Here is a 19,238-nt window from a genome sequence, read left to right as displayed (position 1 = left end):
AATGGCCCTATCTTGTCAATACATGATGTTAATAGCTTGAAAAACAAGCAAGTACAAGCTCTTGCATAAAAGAGAGGAGGAAAACAACTCAGATTTGTCAACACATTAAGTGTTCTGCATCCCTCAGGACTTGGGTCAGGTGACTCTGCAGAGATTTTCACTGAGTAGGTTTCACTCTTTCATATTTTCAATGTACTTGCATGGTGTTTCACTGTCGACGTGTCCTTCCCCTCTATCTGAAACTTAAGTTGAGCTAAACCTGGAAAGAGACTTATGTAACAGGCTTTCTAAACTGCCCCCGAATCTATGTATGATAACTCCTGCTTGCATTGATTCCCTCACTCCCAAAATCACACACACACACACACACACACACACACACACACACACACACACACACACACACACACACACACACACACACACACACACACACCCCTGCAGGTTAACACACACAGCTGCAGAACCCCCCCCCCGCAACCCACGACCCCCCGCCACCACACACACACACACACACACACACACACACACACACACACACACACACACACACACACACACTTTCCCTCCCTCCTGCCTCTCTCACACCACACACTCGCTCCGTGCCGTTCTGGCACTAAAAAGTAGGGCAGGGTTTTCCTCTCTCCCTCTCTGTTTCCCTCTTTCCACTGCTCGAACTCCGTAGGCTGATGTAACAGTGTTAGAGCCAAGGCGCTGTGTGCCCTCACTGTAACCACTCAGCTGATTACAGGTCTTATGTAAGGAGGGATTGTCGAGAGGAAAATGGGACAGAACATATGAGCCTGTTGCAGAAAAACAACAGCTCCATGCATACAAGGCTTTCAAACAAGACTGCCCATTGTGTAGTTCCTATAGGCAGAAAATTTCCTTCCTTACCTTGATTTCACAAACCTCTTACTCATGCTGTAGCAAACTTTCACTATTGCATTGTTTAGCCCATAAAAGCAGAAATTTGTGGTCACACAAATGTAGTTTTTATTGTGGCCCAACTTTATGAACATGTTACTACAGCTGTGTGTGTTTACCTGCTTGTGCGAATGTGCTGTGTTGGCATGCCTTTGTTTGTATGCACGTGCACACTTGTAAAGTAGATGCATGTACGGCAGGCTGTGGGAGTGGTTGTGCAGCAGCATCTTTGTGTGTGCATGCGTTTGAATTTGGCTGCATGTACAATAAATCCAAAATCCTGTATTTTTTTTTTTTTTTGCTGTTTGTTTACATGTCTGTTTGTATTTGCTAACACCCAGCGTAGTCCTCAGGGTGCCAGAACCGTGTTGTGCCCAGTGTGCAGAGAGCAGATAAAATCAGGGTGTATAATCAGGTGAGCACAATGAGGCCTTACAGATCTGTGAGAGGATCCTTATGTAACTGCGTCTGACCAAACCTCCGGCTCTCAGCACTGTGTAGGAAATGTAACAGAGCCAATAAGAGGACGATGAGTAGTGGCCGGCAGGTTACTAAATAAGTAATGTCTTCCAACCTTGAACATCTTGAAGACCTTGTTCTCTGATCAAAGTCAATTTTGAAAAGAAACATCGTCAGTAACGTGTTGGTGCATGTGGTGGTGTTAAGTTGAAAGTCAACCACCTTGAATCAGCATTTTGGCACAACATTAGTTCCTGTAAAATTAAGGGAGCAGAAATTGGTGTGTAAATGCCTCTTATCTGGAACAGCCAACAATTAACCATTGTTTACAACACAGGCAAGTGTAAGACTGGAATATAGCTGGAATTGAACTATTGTACGTGTCACAAGCATTGTCCTCTTTCTCCTTATTTTTCTTCAGCGGTCATTCTACCATCGTTTAACAGGGGACAACAAGTCCGAGAAATTCTTCAAGGTGTTTTACGAGCGCATGAAGCTGGCCCAGCAGGAGATCAAAGCCACTGTAACGGTCAATACTAGTGACCTGGGCAGCAAGAAGAAGGATGATGAGCCACCAGACAAAGACACGCCAGCACGCAAGAAAGGTTAGTGATCAGGAGTTTAGCAAGAGGAGTTAGAAAACAAAATTTGTTGCCTTCTGTGTACTAATTGCCCTTTGTATGCGAAACAAAAACTGCAAAGTCAATAAACATTCTTTACAACACTGTCTTATCTCCAATGCTCTTTGTTTGACTCACTCTCCTATGCCTGTGGTTAGTTAAAGACGTGCCAGTGGTAGCAGTGGTGACTGAGGAGGTGAAGGAGCAGCTAGTGGAGGCCTCCGCTGTCACAAAGAAGGCCTTTACGACCTACCGCCGCGAGGCTGAAGCCGAAGAGCACCAAGCAGCTGCCGATGGCTCTCCCGTTCCGACCACTGAGAAGGGCCAGGAGGAAGGCGAGATGAGCGTCATCATCACAATCATGCAGCCCATCTTGCGCCTCATGCAGCTACTCTGTGAGAATCACAACAGAGATTTGCAGGTCAGTCATTACACCAGTTGTTTGTTCTTCGCTCTAGGGCTTTTGTTTTGCGTAGATCACCCCCCCACCCACCCGCTCCATGGCCCATGACATGCTAACATTTCCTTATCTGTGTTCTGATTTTCAATCACCACACTCAGTTATATGGAAACGAAACCATGTTGAAAATAGGCACCATTTGCAGAACTTCCTGATGCAGCTGTTTCCATATCTGGGGTGTCTTGGTCTGGTTTCATTATGAGGAGTGTGTTGGTGTTTAGTAATGGCTAGCTCCAGCAGCCGAGACAGAAGACTTCCCTTTTTCACTGATTCTGTTTACACCCAGAGCTGGGGCAGGCCTTCCTAAATGATAAGTTGACTCGGTGCTGAATCATTCTGTCTCACCCATCCCGACCCAGCGTGGTTGCAAGATATTGATTTACTGCAAGCCATGAAGCACATATGATCAACTCACCTAGATGTTTCTGTTCCTTCCAAAGACATCGCTGCAGTAATTGTGTGGATACTCTATAGGCTTCCATGCTTAAAAAGGAGACAAAAGTAGAACGATCCACCATTGATGTATTTAGTTCTTACATAAGGGAAATAAAAGAAAATGTAAAAAAAAAAAAAAAACGTAACATAAACGTAGCCATGTTGACAAAGTTTTATCACACTGCCCAAGTGCATGGTAATGAGAAAGAAAGATTTGCCTAGTGAGTGTATTTTATCTCCATCCATCTCCAGAACTTTCTGCGCAACCAGAATAACAAGAACAACTATAATCTGGTGTGTGAGACTCTCCAGTTTTTGGACTGTATTTGTGGCAGTACAACAGGAGGACTGGGGCTGCTGGGACTTTACATCAATGAGAAGAACGTAGGACTCATCAACCAGACTGTGGAGAGCCTGACTGAGTACTGCCAAGGTCCCTGTCATGAGAATCAGGTGATACATGTACACACATGGTTTTGGAAGCTCACACTTAAGATGTACTCATAACAATATATTTAGTCTTGAGTTTGGCTGTGTTGTCATTAATTTTACCTAAATGTATAATGCCTTTTCCTCATTTGCATGGTCAGATGTGGATCACTTCTCACAATTAATAAAATTAACCTCAGTTTACGTCAGAGTGACTTTTTCAGTTTTGTAATCACGCTGGATGTTTTGTTTGGGTGGTTCTGTAATTAGTCGTGTGTGTTTCTCTTTTCATGTCCAACACTCAGCTGCCCTACTGAAGTTACACAGTCACTCGACTTTCAACAGTGTAACACCAGCCTACTGTGGGCAGTGTGCCTGTGTTTGTTCTTTGGCATAGATTAGCATTGCTTGGTCTTCTCACATGATGGTGGCATCCTCTGCTTCTCGCTGCTTTGGGGTCATTCTATGGCGAGTGTGAAACAGGCATGACTAAATAGCAACTGCCTAAATGAAGTTAGTGTTTGAACTGATTTCAGTTCCTTCAAATTGGGCTAGAAGGGGGACTGCCAGACTAAACAAAGCTCTTTGTTCATATCTACTGAGAGAGAAAAGAAAGGGAAAAAGCTGGAATTATTTTTGTTCATGTTTTGTTTTTGTGGTATTAAGTATCTTGGTTAAATGGTATCAACATACTTGTTCCAAACCATTTGGCTGCCACAGGCCATTGTTTAGTTTTCGGTTGTGGCACATGTCTGGCAAACTAAACAGTAATTTGTAAGTACAAAGCCAATACTCATGAAACTTGACCAGTAATTATGAAATGTGACCCTCCTCATCAGCACATGACTGTACCAGGTTGGTAAACTTTAGGGAATTTGATCAGTACGGGACACCACCCAAGGAAAAAGGCCAGTTTGTTAATTGTTTGCCAGATACTATTCAGATCTGGCATGCTCTGCTGTACAGAGGTTTGAACTCAGCTTGATCAAGGCTGTTGTTAATTAATCCAGTTCCAGCAACTGAAAAACCCAATTTTATCAACCCAATCGTCGTGAAACTCAGCTTATCTATGTATTTTACTGCTATTCAGATACCAGTTTGAGAACTGTTTGATGACTGGCCAACATGAGGCCCTTTTGAATAACTGGAAAAGATAGCATGATTTTATGATTAATAAATACACACAGCATATTCTTTTGCTCTCCTCTTGTTATTTGTAGTCTTTTATTTTAAGTGTTTTTTCAATATGATTTTAAAATGAAGATATTGAAGAAAATCTTTTTCAGACTCTATATGCAGCTTCTTGGACTTGTATGAGCGGCTCTCATCCTGCCTGAACATGTCTAGCTGGTGATAGCACCTGTATTGTGAATTAAGTTTATTAAAGTTTGTGTCAGTAATTTTGCATTAGTATAAATTGTGAGTAAATAATGAGAATTGAAGGATTAATTGATAGAATCGATTGTATTTATCTGCTGTACTGACATAACATAAATAGTTCCTGGTTTAAACTGGTGACTCTCCTGTTCTGTTCTATAATTTAATTGACTTTCATTTCATTTGTTCCTCAGAACTGCATTGCCACTCATGAATGCAACGGTATTGACATAATCATCGCTCTCATCCTCAATGACATCAACCCTCTCGGCAAGAAGAGGATGGATCTGGTGCTGGAACTCAAAGTGAGTGACTACTGGTTTAATCACAACAGGTTAATCATAACAGGTTATGTTGTCGTTCCTTTTCAGATTGATGGTGTATTTTTCAAATTCCTGTGGAATAAGAAAACATAAAAAAACATAAAAATCCGACTAAACATGTAAATCCATACACAGAGTAATTAGTCATTAAATTGCAAAATTACTGTACCAATTACTTTCACTGGCAGTAGCCCTAAAAAATCATAATAGTGCAGCCACAAGTGTAATGATTGTGATCACAGTCATACCCCAGTGTTATGAGCTATTTTGCTCGCTGACCTTAAGACAGATTTTTCTCATTTTTCTTCTGACTGAAGAAAAATCTTGAAACAGTGATGGCTAAAAATAGGCATACAAGAATGAAAATGACAATGACCCATTGCAAAGTAAGAATATTCACAGGTGGATTTCTTCTTTAACGGTTCTTAATTTACTGCCTGTGTTCAGTCTGGAAGGCTGTTTGCACTGTTTGCGGTGTTATCTGTACTCTCTCATCTTTTTGTAGAATAATGCCTCCAAGCTTCTTCTTGCAATTATGGAGAGTCGCCATGACAGCGAGAACGCTGAGAGGATACTGTACAACATGAGGCCTAAAGAGTTGGTGCGTATGACATCTTTCAAATCATCCCAAAGTGCTAAGTGGATGTTATCTGACAGTCTGTATTCTTGCAGGTGGAAGTGATAAAAAAGGCCTACATGCAGGGGGAGATAGAGGTGGAGGAGCCACAGGAGGGTGAGGATGGAGAGGAGGAGCACTCCGCGTCTCCACGCAACGTTGGTCATAATATCTACATTTTGGCACATCAAGTAAGCCATCAACTATCCATAAAATCAGTGGAGTAAATGCTGTAGCACATGCATACATAATATAGTATGGGACCGGTAGATATTCAGTGGCTTTACTGTTACTGTATATGTGTCATTTCCTGTGGCTGCTAAAGACATGCGGTACTTGTCACTCTGCACTCCGCTTTTTAAGCCCTTAGGCTATGCGCAGCTCATTAGCAGAGTGTCTGTTCAAACCATGATTTAGGTTAACAACAATTATAGTTATGCCTCACCGGCTGTCAGTCCACACCCTGCAGCCTTGTGACTGAATGAATGGAACATCATGCATTCAAAGGAAGAATAAATAGCATGTTCTTTACCCGGCTTTTATAAGCCAGTAATGTTGGCTCAGTAGTGCAGTACGTTACGTTCACGCACGTACACAGTCAGGGCCAACCTGTCTGATGATAACAGAAATAATCCTTGTGGTTCCCAGGGGTCATTGATCTGTTTATGATTGATCTGATGGTGTGTGTTGTCATTTCAGTTAGCCCGTCACAACAAGGAGCTACAGGCCATGTTGAAGCCAGGGGGGACGTATGGAGAGGGTGACGAGGCTCTCGAGTTCTATGCCAAACACACAGCTCAAATTGAGGTCAGTGGTTAGGTCCATGTCTGAATGAGGCAGTTTGGGATCTGCTGCTGTCATTTTGTAAATGTTATTTTGAATTTTTAAGTTTTGCTGTGAAATATTGTCACAATTCCACTGTTGTATGCCCGCTACCTAACATCTATTTTAAGATGTCTGCATTAGCTTGAGACAATTATGACATGTTTTGGCAATAAAATTAACTCGTGGCATGCGATACTGTTTTTCTTGGCCTGCTTTTGAGTCTCATTGTGTACCTTGACAGAATGATGAGCACCCTTGGCATATTTGCACGTTTTCCTGCCTGCACTTAGTGGCTGGAAAGGAATGCTGACAGTGTTCTGAACTTAAGTTGTTGGTTCAGTTTTTCAGCCACCTTCTTAAAGGAAACAACCACTTATTTATCTGGAGTAAGTACAGACAGTTTGTAAAAACAGATCATTTGGATAAATGAAGCAGCCTATTTTCATATAATCTAAAAAACGCTATGCCTTAGGGAAGACAGTGCAGGGTCGAGGTTTATTCGCTCATAACAGTGACAGGGAGTGTGTGATTAGTGGCTGCTGCTGTGGTTGTGTCCAGATTGTACGACTAGATCGCACCATGGAGCAGATAGTCTTTCCTGTGCCCAACATCTGTGAGTTCCTCACCCAAGAGTCCAAGCTGCGTGTCTACTACACCACAGAGCGGGATGAGCAGGGCAGCAAGATCAATGACTTCTTCTTGCGCTCTGAGGACCTCTTCAATGAGATGAACTGGCAGAAGAAGCTGCGAGGTACTCAAGAGGCTACTGGTAACACAAACACCGTTCCCTGTGCGTCCTTCTCCTCAACTCTTTATCTTCTAGTTCCTGGTTTACACGCTTTCCTCGTGCATCTCTCCAGGTCCCTGAGGGCCCTCCCTGAATAGAATAGAGATAATCAAGCCCCTTTCCCACATACATGCTATTAATGTTGGCATCATTTGTTAGCAGGAACTGGAGACAAAATTTCCCCACAAGTCAGTCTGGCAATTCCCCAGATTAAAATTCTTCCTCCACATCTGTAGCGTGATCACAAGCTATAATATGCAGCACAATAAAGGAAACAGTGGAGATTTCGCTGTTAAAAATGGTAGGGCAGGAAATACAAAGAACTGTACTTCTCCTTTTAAGGTATTTCTGTTGTGTCTGACATGTTTGCAAACGCTGAAAGCACCATGGACAACCAGCTTTGATTAAAAATAGCACAGCAAGAAGAGCAAACACAGCCACACAGAAACTGGAACTCATGAAACTACAAATATGACAACACAAACAAAAATCATACGCATGGATTCTAGACCCTCAGACGGGTATAACTCCGAGTTGTACCAACCTCAAAACTCTCAAGTATTAGATGAAAAAACAATTGTAGGAGAGCAGAGCAGGATTCACAGTCTTATCTTTATTTAACTATATTTAACTATTAACTGTTTGGGCATCACCACACTGAGTAAAACAGGCTTACGTCATAAACACAACACTTTGTCATATTTTATTAATTTTTGGATACCTTTTGCTGCCTCGAGTTGGCAAGTTATGCACAGGGAGACATACTATTCACTTGTAAAATTCCTTCTAAAATCCATCATTTGGCCAGACTTTGTTTGAACACTCTCCTCCTTTACTGTCCTCAGCGGTGCTGCTATCATTGACAACAAAAAAGCCTTATCTGTCTGCAATGGTGATGTCTTCTTCAAAGAGGCTCAACACATTTTTTTTTGTATACCATAATAAATAGTAAACAAAGGCCACTGACTCACTTTGATAATTGAGCTCAGAAACGTTGCAGGTCTCGTGTGAAAGGGGCTGCACGCTGTTCCCTTATCTCTGAACCCTGGAGGGATAGACGTGGAGAGAGCATGTAAACTTTGATAAGAGATTTATCAGCTTACTTAAATTAAAACAATATAGTATAAGTTAATAAAGGCTAAGATTGACTAACAATATATGTTGTACAAGGTTGTAAATTGATGTTTTCTAACCAGTAGAGAGTAATGTCAGCTCTGTGAGTGGGATGTAGTGGATGATTAACATAATAGTTGTAGTCAAAACACAAATTGTTGCACATCGCACAAATGTCTTTTCTGTGGAAATTAGACATGTTTCCTATATTCTATTTGTCCATATATTTTGTAAGCATAATACTGTTTCAGGTTCCTGTATTTTGCCTCTCTGGAAACAGCAGCAAACAGAGAGGTGACGGAAAAAGAAAATTATCAAACAAGTGTAGAATGTTGTGTTTTGTCTGGGGAAAAAAAAGCTATGGATGGAGCGTGAAGCCTGTCCCCTGTCTGAATTATTATTTTTTTATACTTCTGCTTTTTTTAATAAGCTAAAGTTGGAAAGTAAACTACAAATGGGCAGGAAAGATGCCGGAAAAATGGATGTGACTTGTGATAAGGATCCTTGGCTGAATTCACACTCAGGATGTTGTGCTTACTTGCATCTAAGACAGCTGAGTTAGCAGGATGCCCCATCTTAATGGGCTTAATGGGTCGACCTGATTCATCTACTCGCCAGTTGAGGTCATGCTCAGTCGCACATAGCTTACTTCTGACATGGCAAAAAACCTTACTGGAGACTAACCAAGGCTGGGTAGTGGACACAGATTAGCTCAACAGGTAGAGTCAACAGGTAGATCAAGAACAGAAAGCCAGGACAGTAGGAACTGTTCACAGGAGATCAAAAAACACTGATGTGTGAATTTTTCAAGTGGAATCTAATAAATCCACTAATCTCAATATACCTAATCTTAAATACCATAGTCTTGCAAGCCAGAACGCTATTTTGAGTTTCTCTTTCAGTGGGGCAGGTCCCTCTTGATCCCCTGGCTGATTCTCTGTCAACTACTGCAGTGAAGTGACCGCTCTCTTTGTTTGGCTTAGGACCATGTTGTGGCCTCTCCCATGGTCAGGCCCGAAGGAAGGTGGTCTGTCTGTAATGTGAAAACACGTGACAAGAACCACACCTCTCCTGTCTGAATGAATCAGCACAGCTGGAGACCATATTGTTCCGCTGGTGATCACCACTTGTCACGAATATAGTGACTTCTGTTGCAAAAAGTCCCCACCCACAGTTCTTCTTTCTCTGATGAACTGCCGGGCTCAAAATAGTGTTGGTCATGCACGTATGCATGCAAATTTATATGTTTTTACTCTCCTAAAAGTAGAAAATCATTTAGTGTGTGTGAAATGTGCATGATAGTTGGCCTTGTGTACTTAAATGGATTTAAATTTTGCCTGATTACCCTTCAAAGTGAATCCTTTGTTTATAGTTTTGGTGTTTAAAATGGCAAAATTTACTACATTTGTCAAATCACCAAAATAACCCAACACCAAAACAGATTTTCGCCTCTTAGATATTTATTTCAAACCAAGCATGAAAGAAAATCTATCGGCGTAGGGTATCTCAACCCATTATCCTAGGCATACATCCAAATTGGTCAATTCCGCACCTCACGATTTCCATCCAGTGTCAATTTTAAGTGTCCGTGCAGGGACTAGTATGCCTTGTGGAGGTTGGGAAGATGGTGACTAACTGTTTTAGTTGCCTAACCTTAACAAAACCTTAATCCTAGTTTATTATCCATAACTATGATCTTTCCCTAATCTTAACAATACCAAAGTTGCAATGCTCAGATATTGTAAAAAGTGAGAATTTTAAATCCTTTGGTACTGGACATCAAAATTTGCTGAATATCAGTGTTTTTGTTTGGGTTGGGGGTCTGGCTACAGTACAAAGTAAACCGTCGTAATCTTTGTCTTTGTAGGCTTTGACATCAATTAATTGGAAAGGACATTAATGAGGCACAAAATCTGCATGCATTTTCTCCTCTTCGGTGTGAAACACAGATCAGTCATTGTGTGTTTTACTTTTACTGTAAACTAAAGGGCTCTGTGAAATTGTTTGATAATTTGTGTTTGGTATATAGCACAGTTAATGTAGAGTTGTCTGCATGATGTTAGGCCGCTGGAGTTCTCTCTCTGTGGTACAATGACCTGTACTCATTTGCTTCTGCACCCTGTCCTCCAGCCCAGCCCATCCTGTACTGGTGCTCCAGGAACATGTCATTCTGGAGCAGCATCTCCTTCAACCTGGCTGTGCTCATGAACCTGCTTGTGGCCTTCTTCTACCCTCTGGAGGGTATCCGTGGAGGTCAGTCACCTTCAGTCTTCACCTTGTAAACTTTCTCTTTCCTTTAGCACTTGGAAAACAACAGCAGACTGCTGAATGGGGCCCTGCTTTTGATCTCTCTTAAGTTTGGCTATTACAACACGAAATGAGAGTGACTGGCACAAACATTAACTGTTCGGGGAAAAGCCTAGGGTGGGGTAGGAGGTATATAGTACATATTGTACATTACTAGAAACCTGTATGGCAACGATGAATCCGAAAAGAAATTGGGTCATGGCTTGGTAAGCTCTTTATTTATATGTCTGAAAGGATAGTGTTACACCCCTGCACGTTTACGCCCTGCAGGTGCAGCTACTTGCTTCCAGGTAAAAACAAACACCTGGTGGCTAAGAGTATAAGAGGTTGTCCTTGACTACCCCAACAGTGGAGTTAAGGCCAATAGGAACTCTCTCAGAAGTTCTGCCCAGACTAGTCTGATAGCATTGAAAAGCTTCTTTCTGATATTTGTAAAGGAAGAGATATTGTGTTTGATAATTTCTATAAGTTTCCGAAACCAAGAAATTGGCAGCCACACCCACTTTCCCCAGTAATTTCCTGGAGTGAAAATGGTCAGCACTCTATCACAGTCACTTTCTTCTCTGTCCATGTCTAAAATTGACACAGTGAAGCCTGCAACTTTGCAGATTTGAGCTGAAAGCTGCTCTCCACCAATTCTACACATCAAATGTGTTTACAGGTCTTGGGGGGGGACTACAGCATACGTGGAAGAGTTGTACAAAGACTTTGTGCCTCCAGAGGGATTTGCACAAAAGCTGATAATTTGCCTCAAGTGATGTCACCTGAGGCAGCGTCAGTCAGGTCTGAAGACCTGAAGGTTAAAAATTTTAAATAAATCTGGGGGTGTGGAGTTGTGAGCTTACCAGACCTCTGTAGACCATTCCTCAGTTCTGCTTAAGCTCAGATGCTCAAGGCAACATTATCCACTAATAGTGTAACACATGCAAATCCTACCAAACTGTGAGAATTGCGTGTATCGTAGGTGCCAGGTTTTGACAAAGGAGAAGAATGTGTGGAGTAAAAAAGACAGTATCTCTGGTTCTGCTGCCTCAGTTTTGATTCTTTTTTTTTCTTTTTAAACTGTCCATTGGGAGTTCGACAGTGTTATAGGAGCGCAATGCTTAATTGACGGACTCTTTTAAGGACTCTTTACTCTGACAACAACTTCAGATCCACTTTAAACCAGCTTAAAAAAAAGATAATTCAAAGTTATCATGAGCAACACAAGCTTTTTCAGTTTGAGAACTCACCCCAGATCATTGTCTGCATTCTGGAAAACATTTGCTTTCCCACTGAACACATGGTTCTCTGATCATCTCCTGACATGGCTTGATCATTTGCATCCCAGCATTTGCAATCGTACATATACTAGCTATAACTATAATAGCAGTTGGCATGTGATCAGATTATGCACGGTAAAATGCATTTTTAGCGCTAACTGTGCACAGGACTTTATAGAACACTGTGCTCCTGTGCCTGTGGTTTGGGTGGAGCCTCACACCTCCCTAACTTGTGTGTTTCACCACAAGTGGAGGTTTGATGAGAATGTAATCCTAGCTGAAGATCTGGATCTGCATGGCTGTCAAGAATGACCAAGATGGATTTGCTCTTACTTAAGTCCTGACCTGATTAATGATACTGTCTTTACTGAGCTTGACACTAACACATGATTTAACATTTTATCAGACTTTTACTCTCGTTCACACTGGTTTTGGTTTAAGTAGTCGTCTAATCCATATGTATCACTTCCGGTTATTAGGTATCCGTGTGTTTGTGTGTCTGTGCGTGTACAGACTTACGTAAATACTATGGCCTCCCCTTAAGGCAAGAATCTCTAGCAGGAAACATAATACCATGTCACCAGCTGTGAAGCTTGAGATACTATTAAAAGAGACACCTACCTGCTGAGAAACAGATACACATACAGCAAAAGGTCAGATGTTACACCACTTACTTTGCTTTCATGTAATCCTCGACATTGCATCCTTTATTTAGTCTAATTTGTTTTTGTTTTTTGCCTGTGTCTTTGGTTCAAGAGAAGAGTAGGTCAGTGCCATGAAACAAGCATTTAAAAGTGGCCACTGTTGATACACCAGAGCAGATTTTCTAATAGACACACCCCCTTATATCCTCAAAATTTGACCTGTCTCTGGGAAATAATAGAGCCCTTAAACCACTCAACAAACATTTACTAAACAGCCTTTTGCAATAAGGGGGCACAATGTTGGTAACAATGACAAACACATATTTAAATCCATTCATTTCAGTATTGCAACTACAGATACTGTCCTCCATTGCTTAACTTCAGTTTTTCTTGTGTCCCACCCTTCCTCTCATATTCCTAGTTGCTTGACAATGTTTGCCAGGATCAGTCCCTAACAAGAAGTAGACATGGACCCATGCTGTTTCCTAGCAGAAGAAGTTGTCGTAACTACCATTTGCTGACTTGTATACGGCGTCAGCATTCTAGTCATATTTATGATTTGTTACTTAATAATAATGAAGTGCCTAAAAACCAAAAAAAATAGATGCCTCACGTCAGTTAAAGTCCATCAATTAAGGTAACAAAAACCTAAATTTTATGGATTAAGTGTTACATTTTTAATGCACATTATTTTTAACCCTCACATGAGCAATTCTGCAGTTGTACAAGCATCTTGAGTTTTTTGACTGTCAATTCTCCTAAGTCATAAACATAGGAACCTTTCCCATCTCTACCATTCATCCCATATGACATGAACCATGCATCAGACTACATAATTAAACTAATAATTCTACTTTGAGAACAACTACGGAAGCCTAGTCTACAGTAATTTCATTGGTTAGACTATCATCTGTGTTCATTTGAAATATTATTGATTTTTGAATTTCATTATACATTTTAAAACAACAACAGAAACAATGTGCCACCCATGAAGCATTTTGAATGTTACTGTAATCTCAAATATAGTTAACTGTGTATGTATAAAGAACATGAGGGCAAACAGCTCTCCATCACTGAGTGTTTTTACCTGAAATGACAAGAAAAAAAAGGGAGCTGCCTAGCTGATACCATCTCTTGCATGACAAGAGGTTTTTCACAAACCAAAGGAAAAAGTGACAGACCTGAGTGTGTTTCATGGACAGTTTCAGTTTTCTGTTTGTTTTTCTGTCTATCCATTCCTTTCCCTTTTCCTCAGTTCTCCTTGAGGGCAGTGTTTGTGGGGACGTGAAAAGCCGCAGCCATTAGGGCTTCCATTGTTCCAGTGCAGAGTAGCAGAGAGAAGACACACATTGTGATTCGCATAAACTTTCAATTGTTCTGTCTGGGGTCAAACGGCGAGGTCCCTTTTGTTTGAACTTCCTCACAGCGGTATAGAAGAGACAAAAAAAGAGGTTGTTAGCTTAGCTCTAGAAACTCCATGTGGTTTTTTTCAGTGTCTAAGGTCTTGTAAGAGCTTAGCAGTTCATTCCAGGACACGTCAAGCTTTGAGAGATGGGCTTCAAACTGAAGCCGGTTATCAAGTGAAAAAATCTTAGCCGCTGTTTCCAAATGGCGCAATGGTGAATATTTAACAGTGTGTCCTGGATTCATATGGGCTCAGACATCTCCTGTTAATATTCAAGCGAAATGCATGTAAACCTTGAATAAACCAAACCACTCCAGTGAACTGTCTTTGGGAATGAAAAGTATTTTATTGCAGGTTTACCATTGACATACTTTTATAGCTTTAAAGCTATGCCTGATTTGCAAAATGTACATACAACTTGAAAACTTTAAAAAACATTAAACATTATCGTGTCAGCTACACACATCACTCACATGTCCATCAGTGGAGACTGGTTGGGAACACCTTAGATAACTCCAGGCTGCACTCCCTCTGTAGGTTAATACTATGGTTTATGTCAGGAAGATTTTTGTATGAGGTCAGGTATTGTAAGCCTTGACCAGCAGTAGTCAAAGTGCCAGAGCCTCCACCCTGTTTCAGGCACTGCTTGATTGCAACTATGCGAGTAGAAGCAGACAGTGGAGCTATACTGCAAGTCAGCCGCCTGCCAGCAATAACAGAAATGTGCATATGTAAAACCAGTTTCTACTATGCAGCAAACATCAGGCTGTTCGTGAGTTTACTTTGGTTTAGTGGAGATCAGTCTCTCTATCTTCTTATACCTGCAGAGTAAGCAGAGATGTACGTAAGAGAGATGAATGGTCTTAGACTGTAGGTGTGTGTGACGTCCAAGCTGTCTGGGTCGGCTGCCAAGTCCGAGCACCCGGGCAGACTGTTACAATGCAGTACCCAGGACCATCCCCGATGAATTTACTGTACATGAAGCCAAGTGTATTTTTAGCCAACCGGGAGTTATGTAATGAGTACCTGTCATGTGGTCTGCACACGGAGAAGTGAGAACGACGCCTCAGAATGGACGGTTTAGAGGGAGATGTTGAAAGTGGTCTTTCTGGTACCTCAGAAAAAAGAGACCTGACCGATCTTCTTTCCAACTTTATAAAAACATTTGTCTGTCAACACAGAGGAATTAGATTAACATTAGCAGAGTGAAGCAGCCTTTCTGCTACATGCTGGTCAGGACTTGGCACTGAGCTGAAGCCTGGTGAGCTCATGTTAATGCTTTGGTGACCCGCAATGATTGATTTGGAATACAAAACTGTTGTGTAAAACACAACGCACACAGGCAAAGAGCTCTGCCTCTAATATACAATTCCAAAACTTTTGGGTTCATGAATGAAAACACTAAGATATCTTTGTCTAGGTGACTCATGGTGCCAATCAATAAAACATAATCGCACAAATACTAGATAAGTCACCTTCAGTGTCTTCATTTGGTCATTTTACTTCTACTTCATGATGACAGGTAATGACACAAATGTGTTAACTGTTAACTGAATTAGCCTCTTGTTGACATGGTAAAAAGTGAAGCATACACAGTTGGCTACATCATTAATGAATAAATGGAACCCTTCCCTAATGTGACCTCCTTCATCCTCAGGGACCCTGGAGCCCCATCTGTCTGCCCTGCTGTGGATGGCAATGCTGGTGTCTCTGGCGATAGTCATCATCTTGCCTCAGCCTCACGGCATCCGGGCACTCATTGCCTCCACCATCCTGCGCTTGATCTTCTCTGTAGGCCTGGAGCCCACCTTACTCCTGCTGGGGGCTTTCAATGTAAGTGTGCATCAGTGTGTTCTGAACTCATGTGCAGTGTCACATCCAGATATGCTCTATTGCCACGTAAATGGTTGACATGAATTTGCCAAGGCACAAGGTGCAGTCACATGCCAAACATGAACTAAATACTAAACTTATTGATACACTACTAACATGTACATAGTGCAAGAACACCGCGGTTCCCAGTAGTGTAGCACAACATTAAGCATTCAACTAAGATTTAATAACATGTCATTCTCTCTGTCCATGACTGTGATAGGTTTTTAATGACAGATGTATTGCCTCCAGAACTGGAGGTCTGATATGACCGTGGAAAAAGTCTGTATTCCAGCTAGCTAGATAAATGGTACTGTTTTGTTATTCTTTACCCCACCCCTCCCCGGAACCCTGAACACACTGGTTTAACAGCTGAAGCGGCATTATAGCTGCTAATACAAATGTCACTCATAGTTGTTAGGTGTTGATGCATAAGCCTGTGAGATTTTTCATTACATTGGTGGTCAACCACATCCACTTCATTGTTAGTAGTCTGAATAATGGCCATTCGGAAATCTTACCCAGATCAAAAATACTGCTGTTACTACTTCTACTGAGTAAGCCATACTTTCTCACTTTGAACATATTGTATGTCATCTCTGTGTCCATTGTTCTACAGTTATGCAATAAGATCATCTTCCTGATGAGCTTCGTTGGGAACCGAGGAACCTTCACACGTGGCTATACAGCCATGATCATGGATGTGGAGTTCCTGTACCACCTGCTCTACCTGATTATCTGCACCCTGGGGGTCTTCGTCCATGTCTTCTTTTACAGCTTGCTCGTACGTGAGCGCACACACAAATCATATAATAATAATCCTACATACACATTTACAGACATGGACATTGACACCCAAGGTAGTGCTATACTAACAACAATGTCCGACCTGTCCTGAATAGAAATAAAGATGGTAGAGATTTCATTTTTTCATTGGTAATTTGCACTGTAACCCAGAGAAGCAGGAGATAAAAATGGGATTTGGGTGCCATTTGACTGCTTATAAAGGTACATATATTCTATACCAATTACATTTAACCATGACATGTTGGCAAGGAGATACATATAAAGGTACAGATCCAAACCCAAACTGTGCCTTTGTTTACCCCCATGCTCACATTTTCTCACACTCACTCTCTTTCATGCATGTCATGAACACATATACTGTACACACATCTCTGAATCCTTCCTCTCTCCAGCTCTTTGATCTGGTTTACCGAGAAGAGACTTTGCTGAATGTAATAAAGAGTGTGACACGCAATGGCCGCTCCATTGTTCTGACAGCCGTGCTGGCTCTTATCCTGGTCTACCTCTTCTCCATTGTGGGTTATATCTTCTTCAAAGACGATTTCATTTTGGCTGTCGACAGAATACCCAACAAAACACTAGGTACGTTGAAATACAGGTTTCTTCTCAAACCCTTACCTGGGGCAAACATAAATTACTTGCCCTGTCTTGACCCAGATGTCTGTGAAATACATACAGTCAAAGTGAAGCTAAGGGATACAAAAAGTGTGTGTCCAGTTTAAACCACATGCCTTTATTTTTATGATTACGTTTACCTTGCTTTTAGCATCATCTACAATCTGTGCATATAAGGGATGTCAACATTAATATGAGTTATAATAAAAAATAAATGCTTCACTCACAAAGTCAAAATATGTGTTCAGTTGTTCAGTTGCACAATGTTTTGTGTTCCCAATTGACTAGAGCATGGAGCCAGTATGGTGGGAGAGTTCTTCTCCGGTGGAGTGTGTCAAAAAGAAAACAGAGAAAACTGCTCAGCAGAGGCCATGATGGATGGTAAGTTGACAAAAGTGAAAGCTAACTGTGTGTATATGTGTGTGTGTGTGTGTGCGACTGGGGTGGAGGTTGGGCGACTGGGTCAAAGGGTTCTTTTAAGTTTGAATCCACATGTTGATGCATGCCTGTCTCTCAAGAAATCCCCAAGTGTTTGTGTGTGACTGTGTGCTTATGTCTGTATGTGTATGTGCATGCTTCTGAGAGTGAGTATGTAAAGGTCTTTATGTCCTTGCAGACATCTGACTCAGCTATAGGAGATTGGTCACAATGAGCTGTAAATCTGGGCAGCCAGGTGGTCATGGGATTAAACCTGATTGGGCCAACTTGGGGCTCTCAGGGAGCAGGGTGAAAAACCGGAGGTTTAGACTCCTTATGTGTCTCAGGGCAGTGACCCTAAGACCTCATATAGAGGCCCAGGGTTAAAGGGTCAAGGATTAATTACCATCAGGAACAAGTGGGTCAATGGGTCCACACAGTGATGGCGCACGGGGTTTCTCAGTGCAAACGAGTTCTAGTAAACCGACTGACCTTGATGGGAAAAGTCTCCAATCAAAGACACATGCGCCACCTTAAAATTGATCAGCCAACCATGTCGAATCCTCAAACTGCCTGGAGCCTGACCCCGTGTAGGCTTCCCTATCCATCACCACCAGACTGGCTAATTATGGTAGTCTGGTGACTTGTTTTTGTGTGAATGGTTTTAGAAATTTCCCAATCTTGTTATGTTCTCTAATTGGGCTGGTTCAGTAAACCAATATATGTAATGGAGTATGAAATGAGGATTCAAACGCATATACTGTTGGTAGTATAGTGGATCTAAATTCAACTATGTTTTGTGTAGCTGTTTTCTCAATGGCCCCTTCTTCATGAAGTTAAAGTTAAAAGCGTAATGAGCAGATAAAACTGTCGCAATGCAGCCGACTGATCAGACAAAGCTTTGCATTCAGCCTACACAGGAAATGACTATCTGACAGTATTGGTATGTCCCCATAGCTTCCCTTGCCATCCAGCCTTCAGCGGTGGTGATCGAGGACAAGGAGCGAACATGTGACTCCTTGCTCATGTGCATTGTCACTGTATTGAGTCATGGCCTCAGGAGTGGAGGAGGTGTTGGGGATGTTCTGCGGAGGCCGTCCAAAGAGGTACAAAAAGCAGGAACTCAACAACATGGAAGAAAATCACACCCAAGTTGAGTTTAGATTGAGAGTAAAAAAGAACCCAGAATCATTGTACTACATGTCCAAAAATAACTCAGTTTTCTCCCCTTTTGGGAATTGTAATCTAGAATCTATTAGATTTTAATTAATAAACTTTTAGACATCTTACCAAACTCTTATACTGATAACACCACAATGCAATTACACCTCAAAATGCTTACACAATCTCCCTCCCACACAGATAAAGATTACATTAAGTTGAATTAAATTAAAGTGGATGGAGAAAAATGATGTGGGACCTAATAAGGGCGTTTTTGTTTAATGAGCAGATCACCATAATGTATATTTAACTTTCTCTAACTTTAAAAAGTGCATAACATATTTGACTCTAAAAGTAAAAAATGGCCAGTTCCATAT

General features: G+C 41.5%; 1 protein-coding gene across 13 annotated transcripts in view; it reads left to right on the top strand.

Moving 5' to 3' along the window:
- itpr1b (inositol 1,4,5-trisphosphate receptor, type 1b) overlaps positions 1–19,238 on the top strand; it is an 83,305-nt gene that overhangs the window by 53,461 nt on the left and 10,606 nt on the right. For 9 of the 13 annotated variants that reach the window (XM_040159827.1, XM_040159825.1, XM_040159820.1 and 6 more), the window contains 14 exons: positions 1,808–1,991; positions 2,165–2,427; positions 3,154–3,354; positions 4,902–5,012; positions 5,536–5,631; positions 5,703–5,837; positions 6,346–6,453; positions 7,030–7,261; positions 10,502–10,624; positions 15,647–15,822; positions 16,481–16,645; positions 17,061–17,250; positions 17,572–17,664; positions 18,658–18,806. In XM_040159827.1, coding sequence (XP_040015761.1) covers positions 1,808–1,991; positions 2,165–2,427; positions 3,154–3,354; positions 4,902–5,012; positions 5,536–5,631; positions 5,703–5,837; positions 6,346–6,453; positions 7,030–7,261; positions 10,502–10,624; positions 15,647–15,822; positions 16,481–16,645; positions 17,061–17,250; positions 17,572–17,664; positions 18,658–18,806 — 2,226 coding nt within the window. The remainder of the gene's footprint in view (positions 1–1,807; positions 1,992–2,164; positions 2,428–3,153; positions 3,355–4,901; positions 5,013–5,535; positions 5,632–5,702; positions 5,838–6,345; positions 6,454–7,029; positions 7,262–10,501; positions 10,625–15,646; positions 15,823–16,480; positions 16,646–17,060; positions 17,251–17,571; positions 17,665–18,657; positions 18,807–19,238) is intronic. The other 4 variants (XM_040159829.1, XM_040159831.1, XM_040159828.1 and 1 more) reach the window with 1 other exon arrangement.

The sequence above is a fragment of the Xiphias gladius genome, chromosome 21 (assembly GCF_016859285.1).
Source record: "Xiphias gladius isolate SHS-SW01 ecotype Sanya breed wild chromosome 21, ASM1685928v1, whole genome shotgun sequence".
Lineage (NCBI taxonomy): Eukaryota > Metazoa > Chordata > Actinopteri > Istiophoriformes > Xiphiidae > Xiphias > Xiphias gladius.
Note: the sequence above shows the minus strand (reverse complement) of the source record. Positions and strands in the feature narration are given on the sequence as shown.